This window comes from Brassica rapa, chromosome A05 (assembly GCF_000309985.2).
Source record: "Brassica rapa cultivar Chiifu-401-42 chromosome A05, CAAS_Brap_v3.01, whole genome shotgun sequence".
Taxonomy (NCBI): domain Eukaryota; kingdom Viridiplantae; phylum Streptophyta; class Magnoliopsida; order Brassicales; family Brassicaceae; genus Brassica; species Brassica rapa.
The window spans coordinates 24145664-24172889 of record NC_024799.2 but is presented as its reverse complement, the minus strand read 5'-3'; the positions used below and the strand labels follow the sequence as shown (position 1 = coordinate 24172889).

The 27226-nt window shown below is 32.6% G+C and overlaps 6 protein-coding genes and 1 long non-coding RNA gene across 9 annotated transcripts; 5 read left to right on the top strand and 2 right to left on the bottom strand.

Moving 5' to 3' along the window:
• The first annotated feature begins 228 nt into the window (after nt 1–228).
• On the top strand, nt 229–6608 carry LOC117134068 (uncharacterized transmembrane protein DDB_G0289901-like). The gene is made up of 9 exons (XM_033291595.1): nt 229–880; nt 970–1377; nt 1451–1579; nt 2281–2364; nt 2454–2861; nt 2935–3063; nt 3771–3854; nt 3945–5820; nt 5894–6608. Exons 1-8 carry the CDS (start codon nt 766–768, stop codon nt 4361–4363), a joined length of 1776 nt encoding a protein of 591 aa, XP_033147486.1. The 5' UTR covers nt 229–765; the 3' UTR covers nt 4364–5820; nt 5894–6608.
• On the top strand, nt 5156–5831 carry LOC117134410 (glycine-rich protein 23-like). Its single transcript, XM_033292728.1, has 3 exons — nt 5156–5161; nt 5251–5323; nt 5413–5831. The coding sequence occupies exons 1-3, from the start codon at nt 5156–5158 to the stop codon at nt 5829–5831; spliced, it is 498 nt and encodes a 165-aa protein (XP_033148619.1).
• On the top strand, nt 5837–13682 carry LOC103870171 (probable NOT transcription complex subunit VIP2). Its single transcript, XM_033291606.1, has 6 exons — nt 5837–6022; nt 6729–6812; nt 6902–7309; nt 8869–8997; nt 9707–10287; nt 10361–13682. The coding sequence occupies exons 1-5, from the start codon at nt 5869–5871 to the stop codon at nt 9859–9861; spliced, it is 930 nt and encodes a 309-aa protein (XP_033147497.1). The 5' UTR covers nt 5837–5868; the 3' UTR covers nt 9862–10287; nt 10361–13682.
• Nucleotides 13683–14812: 1130 nt separating this feature from the next.
• On the top strand, nt 14813–16649 carry LOC117134069 (loricrin-like). The gene is made up of 3 exons (XM_033291614.1): nt 14813–15382; nt 15472–15879; nt 15953–16649. Exons 1-3 carry the CDS (start codon nt 15217–15219, stop codon nt 16096–16098), a joined length of 720 nt encoding a protein of 239 aa, XP_033147505.1. The 5' UTR covers nt 14813–15216; the 3' UTR covers nt 16099–16649.
• An 875-nt stretch (nt 16650–17524) lies between these two features.
• On the bottom strand, nt 17525–21322 carry LOC103870170 (probable NOT transcription complex subunit VIP2). 3 transcript variants are annotated; one of them, XM_033291603.1, is made up of 6 exons: nt 19041–21322; nt 18544–18951; nt 18342–18470; nt 17994–18052; nt 17794–17901; nt 17525–17694 (listed from the first exon to the last, which is right to left on the bottom strand). In XM_033291603.1, exons 1-6 carry the CDS (start codon nt 19207–19209, stop codon nt 17584–17586), a joined length of 984 nt encoding a protein of 327 aa, XP_033147494.1. In that variant the 5' UTR covers nt 19210–21322; the 3' UTR covers nt 17525–17583. The 3 variants fall into 3 exon arrangements, with proteins under 3 accessions (XP_033147494.1, XP_033147496.1, XP_033147495.1); XM_033291605.1 differs by having other exon boundaries at nt 18544–21322; XM_033291604.1 differs by having other exon boundaries at nt 17546–18052.
• Nucleotides 21323–23253: 1931 nt separating this feature from the next.
• LOC103830444 lies at nt 23254–24343 on the bottom strand. The gene is made up of 2 exons (XR_001955373.2): nt 23919–24343; nt 23254–23652 (listed from the first exon to the last, which is right to left on the bottom strand). It is a non-coding gene; the product is annotated as an uncharacterized LOC103830444 (long non-coding RNA).
• A 60-nt stretch (nt 24344–24403) lies between these two features.
• Nucleotides 24404–27057, top strand: LOC108871982. Its single transcript, XM_033291616.1, has one exon. It carries the CDS (start codon nt 25877–25879, stop codon nt 26129–26131), a length of 255 nt encoding a protein of 84 aa, XP_033147507.1. The 5' UTR covers nt 24404–25876; the 3' UTR covers nt 26132–27057.
• The last annotated feature ends 169 nt before the right edge of the window (nt 27058–27226 follow it).

The window sequence follows — 27226 nt, the reverse complement described above, 5'->3', positions numbered from 1 at the left end:
AAGTAAACAAGTGAGTTGGGCTTCTGAATGTTTTGGGCCCTCAAATTTTGTCAATGATTCCATTTGGGCTTCTGATTCCTCAAATAAAGTCAGTTCCAAGATTAATTTTTTTACGAAAAATTTACTTCCTAAGAAGCTAAGACACATTCTCGCTTTTCATTAACACATACAGTCATTTCTTGTTGGAGAGATACTTTCTTTGTGTCTATTGTCCCTTCTACCCCCAACTATGAATTGATTCATTTTTCATTTTCAAATTTAAAGTTTTCAAGAGTGAAACTCTATATTTGAAGTTTCACTACTCAAAACTTCTCATAGCTTAAAAAAATCATTCTTTCTATATACCTATCATAATAACTTTTTCTCACAAAAACAAATTAACTCTTGACTAGTCAACCTAACTATTAACAAAAAGTAAGGGTAATTTCGTCACAACACCCTTTCGGAATGCGTGAATGTGCCTCTCAGGCACAATGTGTCTTATTGTGTCAAAAAACAGAAAAAAGTGTCTTAAAGAGTAATACACTTTTTTTTAAGGCGATTCTCATAAATAGACATTTTCAAGTTTTGGTCACAAAAATAGACCATAAGGAGGAAAATGACCAAAATGTTTTATTTAATAGGTAAAATAACACTAATACCCTAGATATATATAAAAAAAAAATCAAAAGAAAAAGATAAAAAAAAAAAGTAAAAATAAAAAATAAACCCTGATGGTGAGTAGATTTTTTTCACTTTTTTTTGAAAAGCTCATACTCTGAACTTATGCATTTTGTTTATTTTCTTTGTGGTATAGGAACTCTCAAGGGCGTTTATGATGTTAAAGAAAACTTTTTTACTCCCACCTCGAATGTTCCCCGTGCTGGACCGAGAAACTCAGGTCTAAACAGTGTTCCTTATACTAGATTCTATAATAGGTTTGGTGATTATATTCTTCTCACCATTGGTTAATTATTTTTATTGTGACAGTTTTTGAAGCTCCAACTTTGGTAAATGCCACCAGCTCTCGAGCACCACCAACACCGAGCTCCATGGGGAATACGGCTGGTGGAGGCTCAGTGAGCAGGGCTTTGGTCTCTGATGGAGGAAGTATACTGAGCTCTACGGGGAGTATGGGTGGTGGAGGCTCAATGAGCAGGGCTTTGATCTCTGATGGAGGAAGTATACTGAGCTCTACGGGGAGTATGGGTGGTGGAGGCTCAATGAGCAGGGGATTGATCTCTAATGGAGGAAGTATAATGAGCTCTACGGAGAGTATGGGTGGTGGAAGCTTATTGAGCAGGGCTTTGATCTCTGATGGAGGAAGTATAATGAGCTCTATGGGGAGTATGGATGGAAGTACTGAACATAATAGATCAATGATGATTGGGCTCCAAGGTACTTCATGACTTGAATCATTTTCTGTTGTTTGTTTAGATTCATCATATGTGCCTCTTTGTATGCATTGTAGGATTTCCACAGGTTTATTCTATGCCTGGAAGCTCCTACCCTTCTGCTGCTGGAGGACATTTCCAAACTCATGTTCAAGCAATGAACAGCCTAAGCTCTATGAGCTTAATGAACTCCAACTACATGACAAGTAATAAAAATATATAAACCCTTTTTGATTCTTTCTTCTTTTTTTTTAATTAGTTTGAATCAAATATTAACTTCCACTATTTTTTTGGCATAATATTTAGAGAGTGTTTTTGTGATGATCATATCCCTACTGAATTATTACTAATCATCTTCATGATCAAGTGTGATGCTACCCCTTATAATGTTCATACTTGTTTAAAATTTTCATGGCTTAAAAAAATCATTCTTTCTATATACCTATCATAATAACTTTTTCTCACAAAAACAAATTAACTCTTGACTAGTCAACCTAACTATTAACATAAAGTAAGGGTAATTTCGTTCCAAAACCCTCTCAGAATCCGTGAATGTGCCCCTCAGGCACACTGTGTCTTACTGTGTCAAAAAAACTGAAAAAGTGTCTTAAAGAGTAATGCACTCTTTTTTTAAGGCAATTCTCATAAATAGACATTTTCAAGTTTTGGTCAAAAAAATAGACCATAAGGAGAAAAATGACCAAAATGTTTTATTTAAAAGGTAAAATAACACTAATACCCTAGATATATAAAAAATAATTAAAAAAAATAAAAAGATAAAAGATAAAAAAAAAAAAAAAGTAAAAATAAAAAATAAACCCTGATGGCGAGTAGATTTTTTTTCTCTTTTTTTTGAAAAGCTCATACTCTAAACTTATGCATTTTGTTTGTTTTCTTTGTGGTATAGGAACTCTCAAGGGCGTTTATGATGTTAAAGAAAACTTTTTTATTCCCACCTCGAATGCTCGCCGTGTTGGACCGAGAAACTCAGGTCTAAACAGTGTTCTTTATGCTAGATTCTATAATAGGTTTGGTGATTATATTCTTCTCACCATTGGTTAATTATTTTTACTGTGACAGTTTTTGGAGCTCGAACTTTGGTAAATGCCACCAGCTCTCGAGCACCACCACCACCGAGCTCCATGGGGAATACGGCTGGTGGAGGCTCAATGAGCAGGGCTTTGGTCTCTGATGGAGGAAGTATACTGAGCTCTACGGGGAGTATGGGTGGTGGGGGCTCAATGAGCAGGGCTTTGATCTTTGATGGAGGAAGTATACTGAGCTCTACGGGGAGTATGGGTGGTGGAGGCTCAATGAGCAGGGGATTGATCTCTGATGGAGGAAGTATAATGAGCTCTACGGGGAGTATGGGTGGTGGAGGCTTATTGAGCAGGGCTTTGATCTCTGATGGAGGAAGTATAATGAGCTCTATGGAGAGTATGGATGGAAGTACTAAACATAATAGATCAATGATGATTGGGCTCCAAGGTACTTCATGACTTGAATCATTTTCTGTTGTTTGTTTAGATTCATCATATGTGCCTCTTTGTATGCATTGTAGGATCCCCACAGGTTTATTCTATGCCTGGAAGCTCCTATCCTTCTGCTGCTGGAGGACATTTCCAAACTCATGTTCAAGCAATGAACAGCCTAAGCTCTATGAGCTTAATGAACTCCAACTACATGACAAGTAACAAAAATATATAAACCCGTTTTGATTCTCTCTTCTTTTTTTTTTAATTAGTTTGAATGAAATATTAACTTCCACTATTTTCTGGCATAATATTTAGAGAGTGTTTTTGTGATGATTATATCCCTACTGAATTATTACTAATCATCTTCATGATCCAGTGTGTTGCTACCCCTCATAATGTTCATACTTGTTTAAAATTTTCATGGCTTAAAAAAATCATTCTTTCTATATACCTATCATAATAACTTTTTCTCACAAAAACAAATTAACTCTTGACTAGTCAACCTAACTATTAACAAAAAGTAAGGGTAATTTCATCCCAAAACCCTCTCAGAATCCGTGAATGTGCCCCTCTGGCACAATGTGTCTTATTGTGTCAAAAAACTGAAAAAAGTGTCTTAAAGAGTAATGCACTCTTTTTTTAAGGCAATTCTCATAAATAGACATTTTCAAGTTTTGGTAACAAAAATAGACCATAAGGAGGAAAATGACCAAAATATTTTATTTAATAGATAAAATAACACTAATACCTTTGATATATAAAAATAATTAAAAAAAATAAAAAGATAAAAGATAAAAAAAAATAAAAAATAAAAAGTAAAAATAAAAAATAAACCCTGATGGTGAGTAGATTTTTTTTTCTCTTTTTTTGAAAAGCTCATACTCTAAACTTATGCATTTTGTTTGTTTTCTTTGTGGTATAGGAACTCTCAAGGGCGTTTATGATGTTAAAGAAAACTCTTTTATTCCCACCTCGAATTCTCCCCGTGCTGGACCGAGAAACTCAGGTCTAAACAGTGTTCCTTATGCTAGATTCTATAATAGGTTTGGTGATTATATTCTTCTCACCATTGGTTAATTATTTTTTACTGTGACAGTTTTTGGAGTTCCAACTTTGGTAAATGCCACCAGCTCTCGAGCACCACCACCACCGAGCTCCATGGGGAATGCGGCTGGTGGAGGCTCAATGAGCAAGGCTTTGGTCTCTGATGGAGGAAGTATATTGAGCTCTACGGGGAGTATGTGTGGTGGAGGCTCAATGAGCAGGGCTTTGATCTCTGATGTAGGAAGTATACTGAGCTCTACGGGGAGTATGGGTGGTGGAGGCTCAATGAGCAGGGGATTGATCTCTGATGGAGGAAGTATAATGAGGTCTACAGGGAGTATGGGTGGTGGAGGCTTATTGAGCAGGGCTTTGATCTCTGATGGAGGAAGTATAATGAGCTCTATGGGGAGTATGGATGGAAGTACTGCACATAATAGATCAATGATGTTTGGGCTCCAAGGTACTTCATGACTTGAATCATTTTATGTTGTTTGTTTAGATTCATCATATGTGCCTCTTTGTATGCATTGTAGGATCTCCACAAGTTTATTCTATGCCTGGAAGCTCCTACCCTTCTGCTGCTGGAGGACATTTCCAAACTCATGTTCAAGCAATGAACAGCCTAAGCTCTATGAGCTTAATGAACTCCAACTACATGAGAAGTAATAAAAATATATAAACCCTTTTTGATTCTCTCTTCTTTTTTTTAATTAGTTTGAATCAAATATTAACTTCCACTATTTTTTTGGCATAATATTTAGAGAGTGTTTTTGTGATGATCATATCCCTACTGAATTATTACTAATCATCTTCAGGATCCAGTGTGATGCTACCACTCATAATGTTCATACTTGTTTAAAATTTTCATGGCTTAAAAAATCATTCTTTCTATATACCTATCATAATAATTTTTTTCTCACAAAAACAAATTAACTCTTGACTAGTCAACCTAACTATTAATAAAAAGTAAGGGTAATTTCGTCACAAAACCCGCTCGGAATCCGTGAATGTGCCCCTCGGGCACAATGTGTCTTATTGTGTCAAAAAACTGAAAAAAGTGTCTTAAAGAGTAATGCACTCTTTTTTTTAAGGCAATTCTCATAAATAGACATTTTCAAGTTTTGGTCATAATAATAGACCATTAGGAGGAAAATGAACAAAATATTTTATTTAATAGGTAAAATAACACAAATACCCTAGATATATAAAAAATAATTAAAAAAAATAAAAACAAAAAAATATAAAAAAAATAAAAAATAAACCATGATGGTGAGTAGATTTTTTTTCTTTTTTTGAAAAGCTCATACTCTGAACTTATGCATTTTGTTTGTTTTCTTTGTGGTATATGAATTCTCAAGGGCATTTATGATGTTAAAGAAAACTTTTTTATTCCCACCTCGAATGCTCGCCGTGCTGGACCGAGAAACTCAGGTCTAAACAGTGTTCCTTATGCTAGATTCTATAATAGGTTTGGTGATTATATTCTTCTCACCATTGGTTAATTATTTTTACTGTGACAGCTTTTGGAGCTCCAACTTTGGTAAATGGCACCAGCTCTCGAGCACCACCACCACCGAGCTCCATGGGGAATACGGCTGGTGGAGGCTCAATGAGCAGGGCTTTGGTCTCTGATGGAGGAAGTATACTGAGCTCTACGGGGAGTATGGGTGGTGGAGGCTCAATGAGCAGGGCTTTGATCTCTGATGGAGGAAGTATACTGAGCTCTACGGGGAGTATGGGTGGTGGAGGCTCAATGAGCAGGGGATTGATCTCTGATGGAGGAAGTATAATGAGGTCTACGGGGAGTATGGGTGGTGGAGGCTTATTGAGCAGGGCTTTGATCTCTGATGGAGGAAGTATAATGAGCTCTATGGGGAGTATGGATGGAAGTACTGAACATAATAGATCAATGATGATTGGGCTCCAAGGTACTTCATGACTTGAATCATTTTCTGTTGTTTGTTTAGATTCATCATATGTGCCTCTTTGTATGCATTGTAGGATCCCCACAGGTTTATTCTAAGCATGGAAGCTCCTACCCTTCTGCTGCTGAAGGACACTTCCAAACTCATGTTCAAGCAATGAACAGCCTAAGCACTATGAGCTTAATGAACTCCAACTACATGACAAGTAATAAAAATATATAAACCCGTTTTGATTCTCTCTTCTTTTTTTTTTAATTAGTTTGTATGAAATATTAACTTCCACTATTTTTTGGCATAATATTTAGAGAGTATTTTTGTGATGATCATATCCCTACTGAATTATTACTAATCATCTTCATGATCCAGTGTGATGCTACCCCTCATAATGTTCATACTTGTTTAAAATTTCCATGGCTTAAAAAAATCATTCTTTCTATATACTTATCATAATAACTTTTTCTCACAAAAACAAATTAACTTTTGACTAGTCAACCTAACTATTAACAAAAAGTAAGGGTAATTTCGTCACAAACCCCTCTCGGAATCCGTGAATGTGCCCCTCTGGCACAATGTGTCTTATTGTGTCAAAAAACTGAAAAAGTGTCTTAAAGAGTAATGCACTCTTTTTTTTAAGGCAATTCTCATAAATAGACATTTTTAAGTTTTGGTCACAAAAATAAACCATAAGGAGGAAAATGACCAAAATGTTTTATTTAACAGGTAAAATAACACTAATACCGTAGATATATAAAAAATAATTAAAAAAATGAAAACATAAAAAATAAAAAAAAATAAAAAAATAAAAAGTAAAAATAAAAAATAAACCCTGATGGTTAGTAGATTTTTTTCTTTTTTTTTAAAAAGCTCATACTCTGAACTTATGCATTTTGTTTGTTTTCTTTGTGGTATAGGAACTCTCAAGGGCGTTTATGATGTTAAAGAAAACTCTTTTATTCCCACCTCGAATGCTCCTCGTGCTGGACCGAGAAACTCAGGTCTAAACAGTGTTCCTTATGCTAGATTCTATAATAGGTTTGGTGATTATATTCTTCTCACCATTGGTTAATTATTTTTACTGTGACAGTTTTTGGAGCTCCAACTTTGGTAAATGCCACCAGCTCTCGAGCACCACCACCACCGAACTCCATGGGGAATACGGCTGGTGGAGGCTCAATGAGCAGGGCTTTGGTCTCTGATGGAGGAAGTATACTGAGCTCTACGGGGAGTATGGGTGGTGGAGGCTCAATGAGCAGGGCTTTGATCTCTGATGGAGGAAGTATACTGAGCTCTACGGGGAGTATGGGTGGTGGAGGCTCAATGAGCAGGGGATTGATCTCTGATGGAGGAAGTATAATGAGGTCTACGGGGAGTATGGGTGGTGGAGGCTTATTGAGCAGGGTTTTGATCTCTGATGGAGGAAGTATGATGAGCTCTATGGGGAGTATGGATGGAAGTACTGAACATAATAGATCAATGATGATTGGGCTCCAAGGTACTTCATGACTTGAATCATTTTCTGTTGTTTGTTTAGATTCATCATATGTGCCTCTTTGTATGCATTGTAGGATCCCCACAGGTTTATTCTAAGCATGGAGCTCCTACCCTTCTGCTGCTGGAGGACATTTCCAAACTCATGTTCAAGCAATGAACAGCCTAACCTCTACGAGCTTAATGAACTCCAACTACATGACAAGTAATAAAAATATATAAACCCGTTTTGATTCTCTCTTCTTTTTTTTAATTAGTTTGAATGAAATATTAACTTCCACTATTTTTTTGGCATAATATTTAGAGAGTGTTTTTGTGATGATCATATCCCTACTGAATTATTACTAATCATCTTCATGATCCAGTGTGATGCTACCCCTCATAATGTTCATACTTGTTTAAAATTTTCATGGCTTAAAAAAATCATTCTTTCTATATACCTATCATAATAACTTTTTCTCACAAAAACAAATTAACTCTTGACTAGTCAACCTAACTATTAACAAAAAGTAAGGGTAATTTTGTCACAAACTATCTCGGAATCCGTGAATGTGTCCCTCTGGCACAATGTGTCTTATTGTGTCAAAAAACTGAAAAAGTGTCTTAAAGAGTAATGCACTCTTTTTTTAAGGCAATTCTCATAAATAGACATTTTTAAGTTTTGGTCACAAAAATAAACCATAAGGAGGAAAATGACCAAAATATTTTATTTAACAGGTAAAATAACACTAATACCCTAGATATATAAAAAATAATTAAAAAAAAATAAAATGAAAAAAGATAAAAAAAAATAAAAAATAAAAAGTAAAAATAAAAAATAAACCCTGATGGTGAGTAGATTTTTTACTCTTTTTTTTGAAAAGCTCATACTCTGAACTTATGCATTTTGTTCCTTTTCTTTGTGGTATAGGAACTCTCAAGGGCGTTTATGATGTTAAAGAAACCTTTTTAATTCCCACCTCGAATGGTCCCCGTGCTGGACCGAGAAGCTCAGGTCTAAACAGTGTTCCTTATGCTAGATTCTATAATAGGTTTGGTGATTATATTCTTCTCACCATTGGTTAATTATTTTTACTGTGACAGCTTTTGGAGCTCCAGCTTTGGTAAATGCCACCAGCTCTCGAGCACCACCACCACCGAGCTCCATGGGGAATACGGCTGGTGGAGGCTCAATTAGCAGGGCTTTAGTCTTTGATGGAGGAAGTATACTGAGCTCTACGGGGAGTATGGGTGGTGGAGGCTCAATGAGCTGGGCTTTGATCTCTGATGGAGGAAGTATACTGAGCTCTACGGGTAGTATGAGTGGTGGAGGCTCAATGAGCAGGGGATTGATCTCTGATGGAGGAAGTATAATGAGCTCTACGGGGAGTATGGGTGGTGAAGGCTTATTGAGCAGTGCTTTGATCTCTGATGGAGGAAGTATAATGAGCTCTATGGGAAGTATGGATGGAAGTACTGAACATAATAGATCAATGATGATTGGGCTCAAGGTACTTCATGACTTGAATCATTTTCTGTTGTTTGTTTAGATTCATCATATGTGCCTCTTTGTATGCATTGTAGGATCCCCACAGGTTTATTCTATGCTTGGAAGCTCCTACCCTTCTGCTGCTGGAGGACATTTCCAAACTCATGTTCAAGCAATGAACAGCCTAAGCTCTATGAGCTTAATGAACTCCAACTACATGACAAGTAATAAAAATATATAAACCCTTTTTGATTCTCTCTTCTTTTTTTTTAATTAGTTTGAATCAAATATTAACTTCCACTATTTTTTTGGCATAATATTTTGAGAGTGTTTTTGTGATGATCATATCCCTACTGAATTATTACTAATCATCTTCATGATCCAGTGTGATGCTACCCTTCATAATGTTCATAATTGTTTAAAATTTTCATGACTTAAAAAATTCATTATTTTTATATACCTATCATAATAACTTTTTTCTCACAAAAACAAATTAACTCTTGACTAGTCAACCTAACTATTAACAAAAAGTAAGAGTAACTTCGTCACAAAACCCTCTCGGAATCCGTGAAAGTACCCCTTAGGCACAATGTGTTTTATTGTGTCAAAAAACTGAAAAAAAAATGTCTTAAAGAGTAATGCACTCTTTTTTTAAGGCAATTCTCATAAATAGACATTTTCAAATTTTGGTCACAAAAATAGACCATAAAGAAGAAAATGACCAAAATATTTTATTTAATAGGTAAAATAACACTAATAACCAAGACATATAAAAAATAATTAAAAAAAATAAAAAGAAAAAAAGATAAAAAATAAAATAAAATAAAAAGTAAAATAAAAAATAAACCGTGATGGTGAGTAGATTTTTTTCTCTTTTTTTTAAAAGCTCATACTCTGAACTTATGCATTTTGTTTGTTTTCTTTGTGGTATAGGAACTCTCAAGGGCGTTTATGATGTTAAAGAAAACTTTTTTATTCCCACCCCGAATGCTCCCCGTGCTGGACCGAGAAACTGTGGTCTAAACAGTGTTCCTTATGCTAGATTCTATAATAGGTTTGGTGATTATATTCTTCTCACCATTGGTTAATTATTTTTACTGTGACAGTTTTTGGAGCTCCAACTTTGGTAAATGCCACCAGCTCTCGAGCACCACCACCACCAAGCTCCATGGGGAATACGGCTGGTGGAGGCTCAATGAGCAGGGCTTTGGTCTCTGATGGAGGAAGTATACTGAGCTCTACGGGGAGTATGGGTGGTGGAGGCTCAATGAGCAGGGCATTGATCTCTGATGGAGGAAGTATACTGAGCTCTACGGGGAGTATGGGTGGTGGAGGCTCAATGAGCAGGGGATTGATCTCTGATGGAGGAAGTATAATGAGCTCTACGGGGAGTATGGGTGGTGGAGGCTTATTGAGCAGGGCTTTGATCTCTGATGGAGGAAGTATAATGAGCTCTATGGGGAGTATGGATGGAAGTACTAAACATAATAGATCAATGATGATTGGGCTCTAAGGTACTTCATGACTTGAATCATTTTCTGTTGTTTGTTTAGATTCATCATATGTGCCTCTTTGTATGCATTGTAGGATCCCCACAGGTTTATTCTATGCCTGGAAGCTCCTACCCTTCTGCTGCTGGAGGACATTTCCAAACTCATGTTCAAGCAATGAACAGCCTAAGCTCTATGAGCTTAATGAACTCCAACTACATGACAACAAAAATAAAAATATATAAACCCTTTTTGATTCTTTTTTTTTTTAATTAATTTGAATCAAATATTAACTTCCACTATTTTTTTGGCATAATATTTAGAGAGTGTTTTTGTGATGATCATATCCCTACTGAATTATTACTAATCATCTTCATGATCCACTGTGATGCTACCCCTCATAATGTTCATAATTGTTTAAAATTTTCATGGCTTAAAAAATGAGAAATTGGCAGGACTACACCCAAACATCCATATAACACGTTATATACCCCTGAATCTTTATTCTATTTTATTCTGACGATTTTACCCCTCTCACCTAGAGAACCTACGGCTCATAGCACTGGTCTGCGTTTGGTTGCGTGTCAGAAGCTCCCTTCATTTCCATTGGACAAAACTCTGGTTCGTGACTCTACACGCTATTTTCTCTTTTCGTTTCTCTATTTTTTTTTCTTTTTTTTTTACTCTAATATCCTTTATTTTCTTGTTTTTTTCATCTTTCTTCTCTACTTTATAAAATTAAATAAATCTCTATCAAATTAAATTCTCCTCTATTTTATCAGGTCTTTACAGAGTAAGTGTACAATATATATGTATTACTAAGCATCTTCTTTAATCGCTAACTTAACTTTTGAGTGAAACAATTTCTTTTGATTGTAATAAAATTATATATATTTCTTTTTTTTTTCAACCACGATTTGTCTTACAACACAACCGAAGTATAATGTTGGTTAATCACATTTGTTAATTGATAACTATATTTGTACACGATAACATTTTATTTAACGAGTACATTTTTAAATTAACAATATTATCTTGATGTTACTAATAATGTTTACTCTTTATACAAAAATATACAAAATATTTTCTAAACTGTTCTCAATATGCTTGTATCCATCTTTCCATTCACAAGTAATGCGACTTGGATAAACCCCTAGCAATTTGTTATAAGCTATTTTTTGTCATTATTAAATTTTATAAAGTTGCCCTACACACAATTTGTCTTAAAACATATCCCAAATACAGTTATGGTTAATCACATTTTCATTCACAAATATCACAATTTGGGTAACACTTTCGCAGTCTGTTAGTTGATATTTCTATGTGTAAACGTAAACATTTTATTTAACAAGTACAAATTAACATAACTATATTATTTTACTATTACGAATAAAGCTTATGTCTTTATACTAAATCATACAAAATATTCCTTAAACATTATATACTAGATTATATTAAATCATACATAAATACCTTATGCTAAAGTTTCATATTTATCTCTAGCAATCTATTAGCTGATATTTCTATACATAAACGTTAACATTTTATTTAAAGGGCTAGTTTGGAATAGTATTCTCAGATTTGGTCGTTATCGATGAATATAGCATGCTAACATATAACTTAACATAAGTAAAGTTATGATGGTGAGATTTAGCTCCCACACTAAACAACATATCAATTATCAAACTATTTATCAAACAATGTATCAGTTAACAGAATAACTAGTTTGTTAGGTGATAAATAGTTTGATACATTATATGTTTATTGTAACATCGTTTTCATACAAAGTTGTTTGTTGATAAATGTTTTGTTATCTGATACATATTCTCCTTAGCTCACACATTGTTTTTACACCATCACTTTTATGTATATTACCAAAGAATGAATAATCCTATTATCTATTATGTATATCGCCACTAATTGGTAAATGGTTTGATGTTACCAAATAGCTGTCGTTAGTTGTTACATTTTCTGTTAGCTGATAAATAATTAGTTAGATGATACATTATTTGATACATAGTTTGATAAATAATTTGTTATCTCGTATATGTTTTGATAGTTGGAGCATAAATTGACACTAAATAATTATAAGTAATTGATAAAATATTACAAAATTTTTGTCCAAAACTGATATTTTGTTAGCTGTAAAATGGATTGTTACATGATTTGTGAGTCCATGTCTTGCTTGATAAATAATTTGTTATATGATACACAATTTTTTATCTGATACATAGTTTGTTAGCTGATGAATCGGACCCAGTTGAGGTTTAACATCTTTTTCTTTCGACATATGCTCTCATTTTTCTCTTTACCGTTATCACTTAAGTCTTTTGTTACTTGATAAGCATCGACAATAGCAACTACAAATAAAATTATCATTACCAAATTTGTTAGCAATTAAACCGTTTTGACTCATAGATTCCATTCTTTTATGTCAAACACTTCCATTACATACATGAAGATATCAAGACTTATGACTTGATTGTTATCTCTTTACCGTTATCACTTAAGTCTTTTGTTACTTGATAAGCATCAACAATAGCAGCTACAAATAAAATTATCATTACCAAATTTGTTAGCAATTAAACCGTTTGTTTAGACCCTTCAACACTTATCTTCTTCTACACCACAATCATTATCACATTTATCTTTTATTTCTTTATCATAGCAATATTTAACAACTACTTACTTGTAGATTCCATTCTTTTATGTCAAACACTTCCATTACATACATGAAGAGATCAAGACTTATGATTTTAACCTAATTGGTAATTCCATTAAAAATCAAAAGCAAACCTGTTCATCATCATTCTCATCGCCACTAGTGTCATGAAAAGTAGAAAATGAAGCAAGGCAAGAAGAGTGGAGAGAAGAAAGGAGATTCACTGTATTTCTCATCTTTCTTTTACCTTTCTCGTTGTGCTCCGCCCAGATGTCATCTTCTTCTTGACATTGAAACCCAATTTTTTCAGTGAACATACATAATCAAAAATCTTAATTTTTGAATTACAAATCGGAAAATTCTGAGAATGCGAAGTTTCTGGGAGAACTGAATGTAACTAACTGTAATTTTTTTATCAAAAAGAAATTCTTTTAGATGATTGAAATTATCTTAGAGGAGAGAGATTTTTATGGGAAGAGTGTGGTGTGAAGCTGATTGGAGGAAACATGTGGTGGAGCAGCCCCTAACCTGCACATCCACAAACTCGAACAGTGATCTATGAACCTGATATGCTTTTTCGTTCACCTGCTCTGTCAGGGTGCGATGCCCAACAAGCTGTAGTCAAGAGGGGTGTTTTCGGTATTACAATGCGTAAAGTGTATGAGCTGGACCAGTTCTTTCTTTTCATGGATAGTTCACTAATAAGAGCTCCTATTAGGGATATTGAGCTAATTGTCCCTTAAAAAATTCATTATTTCTATATCTATATTATTAAAGTTGAAGTACACATTGAGATTGTTTGGCAATATGGACAGTAGTTAAAAAAATAGTACTGTTTGGAAACATGAATAGCAGTAAGTTAGGAAAAAAAAATGGGCTTATGCTACTAAAAGAATTAAAAGTCCATTACATTATATTAAAAAGTAATGGTCTATGTTACTTGATATATATATTCAAATCAAAATAATAATTTAAAATTGATTTTTATCAAAAATTCATTCAAAAAAATATATATATATTCAAAATTTGATTTTTACTAACATATTTTCCTATAACTATTATAAAACTATTTTCAATATATATAAGAAAAATACAATACAAAGCCCAATTTCAAACACCAACTTAAATTATGGTTTTTATATTTCACATTAAATTTTAAAATATAATATATGTGATTATTTATATGATTGTATATATAAAATATTATTAATTATAAGAAAACTTATTTGATGGTACGTATAAAATACAATTAATTATATGATAACACATATTTTGTAACCTATGATGACACATATAGGATTATATATAATAGTGATTAGGGGTGGGCGTTCGGGTTTGTTTTCGGGCTTTTTGAGATTTCGTGTTCAGTTCAGATCTTTGAGTATTTGGTTCGGATTTGGATAACCAATTTAAATAGGTTTGGTTTAAATATTTGGATAGAGAATTAATAATTATTTAAGTATTTTGGAGTTTTGAGTATATTTTAACTATTTAAGATATTTATGTTTGATTATTTGTATATATTTTCAAGCATTTAAGTGAACTTAAAAGTATCATATATATTCTGGATGTTTATATATATATATATATATATATATATATATATAAAATCTAAATATAATTAATATATATACGTATATAAATCTATTTTGGATACCGAAAATACTTCGGTTCAGATCGGATTAGATTTCACTTCTTCAAATACCAAAGTTTTGAATAATTCGGATATTTAATCAATTCCGGTTCGGATTTAGTACTACTTATTCGGATTGGGATCGGTTCAATTCTTCGAATTTGATTTTTTTGCCAAATCCTAAATAGTGACATAAAAATCAAATAGCATCATATTTTTTAAAAAAAAAATATACCCGCACGGACGTGCGGGTCAAAATCTAGTACCTATTATAATAACTGTTTCTCACAAAAACAAATTAACTCTTGACTAGTCATCCTAACTATTAACAAAAAGTAAGAGTAATTTCGTCACAAAACCCTCTCGGAATCCGTGAAAGTACCCCTTAGGCACAATGTGTCTTATTGTGTCAAAAAACTGAAAAAAAAATGTCTTAAAGAGTAATGCACTCTTTTTTTTAAGGCAATTCTCATAAATAGACATTTTCAAGTTTTGGTCACAAAAATAAACCATAAAGAAGAAAATGACCAAAATATTTTATTTAATAGGTAAAATAACACTAATAACCTAGATATATAAAAAATAATTAAAAAAAAATAAAAGAAAAAAAGATAAAAAATAAAATAAAATAAAAAGTAAAATAAAAAAATAAATCGTGATGGTGAGTAGATTTTTTTCTCTTTTTTTGAAAAGCTCATACTCTGAACTTATGCATTTTGTTTGTTTTCTTTGTGGTATAGGAACTCTCAAGGGCGTTTATGATGTTAAAGAAAACTTTTTTATTCCCACCTCGAATGCTCCCCGTGCTGGACCGAGAAACTCAGGTCTAAACAGTGTTCCTTATGCTAGATTCTATAATAGGTTTGGTGATTATATTCTTCTCACCATTGGTTAATTATTTTTACCGTGACAGTTTTTGGAGCTCCAACTTTGGTAAATGCCACCAGCTCTCGAGCACCACCACCACCAAGCTCCATGGGGAATACGGCTGGTGGAGGCTCAATGAGCAGGGCTTTGGTCTCTGATGGAGGAAGTATACTGAGCTCTACGGGGAGTATGGGTGGTGGAGGCTCAATGAGCAGGGCATTGATCTCTGATGGAGGAAGTATACTGAGCTCTACGGGGAGTATGGGTGGTGGAGGCTCAATGAGCAGGGGATTGATCTCTGATGGAGGAAGTATAATGAGCTCTACGGGGAGTATGGGTGGTGGAGGCTTATTGAGCAGGGCTTTGATCTCTGATGGAGGAAGTATAATGAGCTCTATGGGGAGTATGGATGGAAGTACTAAACATAATAGATCAATGATGATTGGGCTCCAAGGTACTTCATGACTTGAATCATTTTCTCTTGTTTGTTTAGATTCATCATATGTGCCTCTTTGTATGCATTGTAGGATCCCCACAGGTTTATTCTATGCCTGGAAGCTCCTACCCTTCTGCTGTTGGAGGACATTTCCAAACTCATGTTCAAGCAATGAACAGCCTAAGCTCTATGAGCTTAATGAACTCCAACTACATGACAAGTAACAAAAATATATAAACCCTTTTTGATTCTCTCTTCTTTTTTTTTTAATTAGTTTGAATCAAATATTAACTTCCACAATTTTTTTGGCATAATATTTAGAGAGTGTTTTTGTGATGATCATATCCCTACTGAATTATTACTAATCATCTTCATGATCCAGTGTGATGCTACCCCTCATAATGTTCATACTTGTTTAAAATTTTCATGGCTTTTTTTTTTTTTTTTTTTTTTTTTTGGACAAAAAATTTCATGGCTTAAATAAATCATTCTTTCTATATACCTATCATAATAACTTTTTCTCACAAAAACAAATTAACTCTTGACTAGTCAACCTAACTATTAACAAAAAGTAAGGGTAATTTCTTCACAAAAACCCTCTCGGAATCCGTGAATGTACCCCTCAGGCACAATGTGTCTTATTCTGTCAAAAAACTGAAAAAGTGTCTTAAAGAGTAATGCACTGTTTTTTTTAAGGCAATTCTCATAAACAAACATTTTCAAGTTTTGGTTACAAAAATAGACCATAAGGAAGAAAATGACCAATATGTTTTATTTAATAGGTAAAAGGGAAATTACCACAAATAGCACATTCATAGTACCACTTTTCATGTTTACACTAACCACTTTTACCCTCATTTTTAATGAAGAGTAAAATACAATTATATCCTTAGGGTTAACTAATCTAGACTTAGGGTTTAGAGTTGAGGGATGGGGTAGGATTTTTGGAATGCGAAATTTAGGATTCTAATAAATATATAAATAAATACTTAAAAATATATAAAAATTTTTAAAAAATAGTTTCAAACATAATTTTCGTTTTTCAAAAAGAAATTTGAAAAAAAAAAATCGAAAAAAAAATTTCAAAAAAAAAAAAAATTATAACAAAGTTTGAATTTGAAAAAGTATAATTCGAAAACATAAAAAAAAATTTACTATTTTTTTATTTTTTTTATTTTTTTTTTATTTTTTTTTTATTTTTTTTTTGTTTTTTTTTTGTTTTAAATAATGTTTTATTATATATATAAATAACAAGGATATAAAAGTCTTTTGCCACTTAATGAAGAAAGTATTTTTGAAAATGTCTCTTTAGTGGTGGTAAAAATGAAAAGTGGTACCATGAAATTGGTAAACATGTAATTTTCCCCAAAATGTTTCATTAAAATAGTAATATACACTTATACCCATATAGTTAACTAATTCAAACCTTAGGGTTTAGAGTTAAGGGTTGGCGATTTGGGTTTGAGGTTTAAAATTTTATAAAATAGAAAATAAATATTAAAAATTTGAAAATAAAAATTTTAAAAATAATTTCAAAAAGTATTTTCGAATTACAAAAAAGAAAATTTGAAAAAAAAAAATCAAAAAAAAATTCAAAAAAAAAATTTTAGAAAAAGGTTAGAATTTGAAAAGATATAATCTAAAACTATAAAAAAAATATTTTTTTATTTTTTTTTAATTTTTAATTTATTTTATTTTATTTTTATTTTTTTATATATCTAGTCACTTAATCTGCCCGCCAAACTGGGACGTGTTCTGATGGTGCTGGAGGGGCTGGTCATAACCCAATGCATCATTCACAGGTCTTGATCCAATAGTCGGAGGTCCACCAGTCTGAAACCAACAGAAAGAACAAGAACGTTTGGTTCAATTAAGTAAGAACTTCAAATGATTCCAGCCTGCTTTAAAAAAAACATTAGATTATAATCACACCTGAGAGGAGATAACACCACTACGGCTCACAGCTTGAGCACTTGGTAGCTGTAGAGGATATGTTGGCATAGACGCATCACCAAAGTAAAACCCACCATGCCTTCCCATCTACAAGTAGCCAGATTATAGAGGATAAATTAACCTTCAATATAAGGAACGCAAACCCAGTGATATTTTATTGACAAAGCTAAAAAACTCACAGATGACTGTTGAGATTGCATCATTAGTTCTTGCTGCTGCAAATCCATTTGATAATCAGCTGTATACAACAAATTAATCTTTTTAATCGGTTCTCTTTATAAGAACAGCAAATCAACCGGATGCAGCCATCTTGAACATGTCAGAAAATTTTAAACAAGTATGAACATTATGAAAGGTAGCATCACACTAGATCATGAAGATTATTAGTAATAATTCAGTAGGGATATAATCATCACAAAAACACTCTCTAAATATTATGCCAAAAAATAGTGGAAGTTAATATTTGATTCAAACTAATTAAAAAAAAAAGAAGAGAGAATCAAAAAGGGTTTATATATTTTTATTACTTGTCATGTAGTTGGAGTTCATTAAGCTCATAGAGCTTAGGCTGTTCATTGCTTGAACATGAGTTTGGAAATGTCCTCCAGCAGCATAAGGGTAGGAGCTTCCAGGCATAGAATAAACCTGTGGGGATCCTACAATGCATACAAAGAGGCACATATGATGAATCTAAACAAACAACAGAAAATGATTCAAGTCATGAAGTACCTTGGAGCCCAAACATCATTGATCTATTATGTTCAGTACTTCCATCCATACTCCCCATAGAACTCATTATATTTCCTCCATCAGAGATCAAAGCCCTGCTCAATAAGCCTCCACCACCCATACTCTCCGTAGAGCTCATTATACTTCCTCCATCAGAGATCAATCCCCTGCTCATTGAGCCTCCACCACCCATACTCCCTATAGAGCTCAGTATACTTCCTCCATCAGAGATCAAAGCCCTGCTCATTGAGCCTCCACCACCCATACTCCCCGTAGAGCTCAGTATACTTCCTCCATCAGAGACCAAAGCCCTGCTCATTGAGCCTCCACCAGCCGTATTCCCCATGGAGCTCGGTGGTGGTGGTGCTCGAGAGCTGGTGGTATTTACCAAAGTTGGAGCTCCAAAAACTGTCACAATAAAAATAATTAACCAATGGTGAGAAGAATATAATCACCAAACCTATTATAGAATCTAGCATAAGGAACACTGTTTAGACCTGAGTTTCTCGGTCCAGCATGGGGAGCATTCGAGGTGGAAATAAAAAAGTTTTCTTTAACATCATAAACGCCCTTGAGAGTTCCTATACCACAAAGAAAACAAACAAAATGTATAAGTTCAGAGTATGAGCTTTTCAAAAAAAAAAAAGAACAAAATCTACTCACCATCAGGGTTTATTTTTTTTTTTACTTTTTAATTTTTTTTTTTTTTTTTTATCTTTTTTCTTTTTTTTTTTTAATTATTTTTTATATATCTAGGGTATTAGTGTTATTTTACCTAGGGGAAATTTTACTTCTACACTTTCTTTAGTACCACATTTCAAGTATACCACTAGTATGGAGATATTTTCACAAATACACTTTTCATTAAAGACCAAAAGACCATATTAGCCCTAACTTTATCTCTCTCTCTCTCTCGCGATCCTCTTTTCTTCCTCTCTCTTTCTCTCGATCTTTTTTCTTCTTCTCTGTCTCCGATTCACCGGAGATCCACCGTCTCTCCTCCTTCTCCTCCGTCCCTAACCAAGGCTTGGATATCGCGTCTCTCCTCCTTCTCCTCTTACTTCCTCCGATTCTGCGATCTCGGATTGCTTCGCAACCACACCAAAGCTCTCTGCCTCTCCGCCGGCACCGGACACGCTCCGATGGCGATGGCCCAGATCGAGTTATCTGACGTTACCGCCGTGGAGTCGGTGGATTCGCTTCCTCTCGAGAGAAGAGCTGATCCTCATAACCTTCATTTTTCGACGGTGCGTTTGATTTCGCGTTTACTGCGCATCTTGATGATGCTCTGTTTCCGTGGAGGGTCGTGGAGGAGATGGCGAGGACGGTGAGGCGAGGTGCAGTTGATTATTTAACAAACTTTATAAACTGTCTTATAAGCCTTTCTAAATTGTCTTTTAGTTGATTGAGTTACTTAACACATCGTTTTCTGCAGCTGAGGTGGAGCCTTCACTTGCGTTATATCATATTTTTTATCGCTGCTAAAAGAAACAGACTGCAATCTAAGACACAAGAAGAAACTAAAAAATGTCAATGGTTGGTCAATAAGACTTTAGAAAAAAAAACAAGAGACAATGATGAATTTGATGATTAACATTGTAGATCAAAGAAAATGTGTGATGGCAGAGTTGTGGCTCTCATATAAGCTTGAACATATGCTTCTTTTATGAGTGTCGGGAACTGAACATGTCAATTACATTACTAAATAACTTCGATTTATAAAGAGTTATAAATTTTCAAAAACTCAATGTTCACTATTAGAAATTTTTTTCTTATATCAGAATATTAATAGATAACTCTTTCTCTTAGATCAAAACAACAAAATCCGAAAAAATACTTACAGGTTGTGATTCTTGCTGAGGATTCAACATTTGAAGTTATAAGACAGTTTATAAAGTTTGTTAAATAATTTATAAGGTTTATAAATTCTGCACAATTTTGAAGTTAACTACGAGGTATTGTGATACTTCAACAGAGCTACCAGACAAGCCAAAACTGATCATCCAACGTTCAAATATGAATTATGTTGAAAATGATTTTTTGTATTTTAGGTAAGGAGGAATTTAGTGAAATTGAGAATTCACACCTTGCGGAAGTGTTGTAGAACTAGCTAGAAAGAATAACATTCAATTTTCAGGAGAACCTTATGCAAATAAGATTATTGATGAATGGGAGTAGATCTATGGTTCACTTTCTCATATCAACCAATGGGGTTAGATCTATGATTATTGATGAATGTAAATAATTTATAAAAGTTTATAAAAAACGTTATGAAAGCATACATTCAATTTATAAGGGTATTATATGAGTTCCATAGGTTTATAAATCAACTAAAAGAGTCTATAACAATTTAGAAAGCCTTATAAAACAATTTATAATGGTTTGTATAATAATTTATAAGGGTTTATAAGGGTACATAAATAATGTATATGGGTTTATAAAAATAATTTATTAAGTTTATACACCATTATAAATATTATAAAATGATTTATATGGGAATTTAAAATTTCTGAAGCGGTGGAGTCTTGATTGATGTCCACATGTACCTCAGAGTCTGCCATGTATCATCATCTCTTTACAAAGCCTTATAAGGATATGTAAAATTATTTGTAAGAGTTTATAAACTATTAATAAATGCATATAAAACAAGTTATAAAATCTATAAACCATTTATAAATGTTTATAAGAAAGTTATGAAAGTTTATAAATAATTTATAAGGGGTATGTATACTATTAATAAGAGTTTATAAAAACTGTATGAAAGATTATATTCAATTTATAAGAGGTATTATAAGAGTTGTATAGGTTTATAAATCAACTAAAAGAGTCTAAAACCATTTAGAAAGTCTTATAAAACAATTTATAATGGTTTGTATAATAATTTATAAGGTTTTATAAGGGTATGTAAATAATGTATACGGGTTTATAAAAATAATTTATTAAGTTTATACACCACTATAAAATATTATAAAATGATTTATAAGGGAATTTAAAATTTCTGAAGCGGTGGAGTCTTGATTGCTGTCCACATGTACCTCAGAATCTGCCACGTATCATCATCTCCTTACAAATCCTTATAAGGATATGTAAAATTATTTGTAAGAGTTTATAAACTATTAATAAATGCATATAAAACAAGTTATAAAATCTATAAACCATTTATAAATGTTTATAAGAAAGTTATGAAAGTTTATAAATAATTTATAAGGGGTAAGTATACTATTAATAAGAATTTATAAAAACTGTATAAAAGATTATATTCAATTTATAATAGGTATTATAAGAGTTGTATAGGTTTATAAATCCACTAAAAGAGTCTAAAACCATTTAGAAAGCCTTATAAAACAATTTATAATGGTTTGTATAATAATTTATAAGGGTTTATAAGGGTATGTAAATAATGTATACGGGTTTATAAAAATAATTTATTAAGTTTATACACCATTATAAAATATTATAAAATGATTTATAAGGGAATTTAAAATTTCTGAAGCGGTGGAATCTTGATTGCTGTCCACATGTACCTCAGAATCTGTCACGTATCATCATCTCCTTAAAATTTATAAGGATTTGTAAAATTATTTGTAAGAGTTTATAAACCATTAATAAATGCATATAAAACAAGTTATAAAATCTATAAACCATTTATAAATGTTTATAAGAAAGTTATGAAAGTTTATAAATAATTTATAAGGGGTATGTATACTATTAATAAGAGTTTATAAAAACTTTATGAAATATTATATTCAATTTATAAGGGGTATTATAAGAGTTGTATAGGTTTATAAATCAACTAAAAGAGTCTATAACCATTTAGAAAGCCGTATAAAATAATTTATAGTGGTTTGTATAATAATGTATACGGGTTTATAAAAATAATTTATAAAGTTTATACACCATTATAAAGGATTATAATAAAACAATTTATAAGGATATGTAAAATTTCTGAAGCGGTGGAGCCGTGCTTGCTGTCCACATGTGCCTTAGAATCTGTCACGTATCATCATCTCTTTACAAAGCCTTATAAGGGTTTGTAAAATTATTTGTAAGAGTATATAAACCATTAATAAAGACATATAAAACAAGTTATAAGATCTATAAATCATTTATAAATGTGTATAAAAAAGTTATGAAAGTTTATAAATAATTTATAAGAGGTATGTATACTATTAATAAGGGTTTATAAAAACTTTATGAAAGCCTTATAAAATAATTTATAATGGTTTGTATAATAATATATAAGGGTTTACAAGAGTATGTAAATATTTTATAAGGGCTTATAAAAATAATTTATAAAGTTTATACACCATAATAAAGGATTATAAAATAATTTATAAAATTATGTAAAATTTCTGAAGCGGTGGAGTCTTGCTTGCTGTCCTCATGTGCCTCACAATCTGCCACGTATCATCATCTCTTTACAAAAGTATATGACTATTTATACAGGTTTATAAAACTATTTAAAAGGGTGTATTAAACTATTTACAAGAACATATAAGTTATTTATAAGTCTATTGTTAAAAGTACAACTCGACGATTTATAAGTTTTTATTAAGAAGTTTTTAAACAAGAGTTGATTGTATATGTCTATACAAAACACATAAATGTTTGAACTTGAGAAGTCTTGTGAGGAATGCTAGGCAGAATGAGTGTAAAAAACTCAAAGTGATTTATAAGCGTTTATAAATTTATTTACAATGGCTTATAAGGTAATTTTTCTAAAATCCCTCCAAAAGACAATCAACACAAAAAAGACATATCTGGTGAAAGAGCCACGTCCTTCAACAAGGGATATATTGCTTTAACATAGTCTGAGAATATCAAGGCTTCTCCATATCTCACTCTTCTATAAAAGAAACAATTGAAACCAAACTCACTTACATGTCCAACTAATATCTTCAACTATGCAACTACTAAAAGAGAGATACAATTGTTTTAGTATAAGAGATGTCTAAATAAGATGAGAGAAAAGAATATACTAAGAAGCCAACTCTGCAACTTTTATAAAGCGTTATAAATACGTAATTCTTTGATAGCACAAACCACATTCTTCTTCAGAGTCTCTCTTGCCTCTTCAAACAGCTCACCAACCTCGTAAATTTTCAAAATCTGAACAAAAGCCAGTCACATATTATTTCTACGCATCAGCATTCACTTCCAAAAATAAGATTCAAAAATAGTATGCTTTCGTAACTCAACAAACTCATCATTCATCTCCACTGCTTCTGTAGATATTATACATAAAACAAGACATAAAAAATAAACTCACAAAGTATAAATAGAACGTTACACTACCAAAACACCAACGTTCCACCTCATATATTGTACATACTAAAACATTGCTAGTCAAACTACAAATAGTAGCATTGTATTACCTTAAGGAAGTGAGATACTTAGATATGCATATCACCACACATATTCTCCACAACATCCTTTAAATCCAAAAGCTGACAACACACATTTGTAATTCTCTGCAACATCACCAAATCAACCAAGAGAAGAAGTAATCATAGAATAATTATACTCTTAGGTTAGTACCTTCTCATGAATTAAATAATTATATAAATCTGAAAACTATGACAATAAATCAACCAAATCAATAATTGTACTCTTACGTTAAGCTTTGTGTCTTTTGATTGCTAACAGATCAACAGTAAGATTTGAAAGGACCCAATTTATAAGATCTTATAAATTTGAGATCTGAAAACTTCACTTGAAAAACTTCGTCTTCTTTCTTAGAAACATATCGATTTTGATAAATCAAGCTAAAATTACAGAAAGAGGCAAAAATCACCATACTATCATCTTACCTTTGTTAGTGTTTCTTAGGCGTTGGGAGAGAGATCGTCTCGTTCGTCTGAGCTTGTCGGGTCTGTCAGCTTTGCCGGAGAACTTCTCGGCATGCGATTCGTGACGAACGTGACCGATTTAGCATCAGAGGATTACTACGACTACATAATGCCGGCGGAGGAACGGCGGGATGTCCACTCGCCGCCACGCTCTCCCAATCCGGTCGAGTTCGTCGGAGATCGTCGAGTTCGCCGGAGATCGCCAAGTTCGCCGGAGATCGCCGAATTCGCCGGAGATCACCGAGTTTGCCGGAGATCTCGTTGGAGCTCGTCTCAATTTGATCTCATTTTCATCTCGTGACAGACATTTGGAGAAGAATAGATCTAGGTTAAATTAATGAAATGAGGGGTATAATGGTACTTTAGCCATTAAAATTTTAATGGTAAATTTGAAAAGTGTAATGTTGAAAAGTGGTATTAGAAAAGTGGTATTAGCGGCAATTCCCCAAATAGTTTTCAATATAATTTTACTAAATATTATCAAAATATATTAAAATGTTAAGAAAAACAAAAATATTTTCATTGTGAATATAAAATGAATAATATAATGTTTATTTTGTACTATATAAAATTATATATAGATAGATTATTAATTTATGATTTTAGTGGGACTATATATTTACATGGAAGTTTTAAAAATATTATTATGTTATTATTTTATCGATTTGTGTCATATTTTACACTGGCCCAAGTTGGGACTGAAAAAATTTATTAATTTATAGAGATTATTAATTTATCGAGTATTAATTTATAGAGGTTCTACTGTATATAAGTATCAGTTTTATTTATAGATTTAAATCTTATTTTCACTTGTGAAAAAAAAACTACAAATACTCTTTTTCATACCAAATATATTACATATTTTGTAGTCAAATATTTTTTTTACGAGATAGTCAAATATTTCACTTATATATTAGAAAGTTTATGGTTATGTTTCATTACAACAATGAGGGTGATTGGTTAGGTTTTACTGTTTTAGCAATCATGTTTATATAGTTTTTGAAGTTAAAGCCAATTTTTTGAAGAAAAAAATGACCTTAAAAACTTTTTTTAAAGCAACAAAATATTGTTGTAAGAATAATTTTTTTTCTTTTCTTCTCGTTTAATTTCTACAGCTACATCAAAAAAAATTGTACAGATTAAATTCTAAATTAAAATTTTTACAACTAGTGTCGAACCAATATCTCCTAGTATTTAATTTGGACAGTTTATATAAATTAAGTAGCTAAATATTGTAATTTAGGACCATATCTTTAGGAACAAGTGTGTATATTTTTTTCTTTTTGCTATTCCTATTCTTTTTTGTAAAAGACCACTCAACGGCTTAACTCTCCATAATTGAGGAAATATAAAAGTAATCAATATCATAAAACTGCAATATCAAAACAAAGTCGAGCACCAAAAGTCAAAACCACTACCACCGACACCGAGAGTTGAGTTCGTAAGCAAATTGAATAAAGAAAGAGGAGATTCTTTTGTTGGCTATGGTGTTCAGCAGCGCGGCGATAGTGGCGGTGGCTGATGTTTCCACCAACACGTGGCAGCAGTTGAGTAGGGTTCCCTCGTCGGAGATGTTGAATACTCGACAGCTTCTTGAGATGGCTTATTGCTTCCCGTATGATCATCTCGTTCGCTGTCTATGGGAATTTCTGTGTTTGTCCATACCTGATTCTTACGAGACTTTATCTTCTTCTGATGATGATGAGGACGACGATGATGATGATGATGGTGATAAGTAATGCTTGGTTTTGATCGTCCTAATAGTTATGTTGATCATCATCTACCTTGGATTTTGATCATGGCTATTACCACTGCTCGCACTCATAACAACTACACAAGCTGACCTTTACTTTTTTTTTAGTTTCCGAGTCTTTAATTTGGTACTCCTCTCTCTATAGTGATTTAGAGTTACCATACCATCTTAGCTTGTTTTGTTTTGACTTTCTGATTAATACTTTGTTGAATCGGTTGCATCTCAAATCATTACGAAGAAATAAAACAAAATTAAGCATGGTAAGACACCAAGAAAACTCAGATTAAATCAGAGCAAATATCATTCTCCAAGCAACTGCTTCATGTCTAATAGACTTGCTGAATATGTTTTTGTTCCCTCTTATATGAGCAAAGATCTGGCTCTTCTCTGAATCTGCTGATTGATTTTCTTAGTTCATTTATATGGGCTGAGCTTAACTAGGCCTCCTCGATGGTGGACTCTTTGGATGTAGGTAGCAAATTTTTATTCATGGTTACGTATCCGCATAAATAATTTTTATGTTCTTAAATATATAAGTTATCGTTTTCGCTCATTATTAGTTTGGACGTGTTCCGTTGTTACCATAATTACATTGCATGGCATTTTCCATTACATATAGGAACAAGTCGAACTTTAGATTCGAGGCTCTTCTCTTACTAATGATTCATTCAACCGAAAATAATAATAAAGTGAAAAAGTCACATGTATCAATATGCTGCACCGAAGACAAAATGTACACTTTTTTTTTTTGACAAAATGCATACACAATTACTCATTCACACGATTCGTTTTATGACATACTATCATGGTAGGGAATAGAGATCGTTGGATCTATGCATCGTTTGAAAGATTTTTACGTGAAAAATATAATCTTAAGCAATTTGAAAAGATTCGCATTATGAACACAATAATGGGGTGCCATTAAACAAGAATATATAAACAAAGAGGATGCCATAAGAAAAGCTTGGGGCTCCACCTCCTTATCGTATAGTCACGAGTCATGAACGTCATGTCACTATTATGAAAATCTTTTTACGTGCTTTTCTCCTACTTTCATCATAATTCTCCCACAACGTTGTGC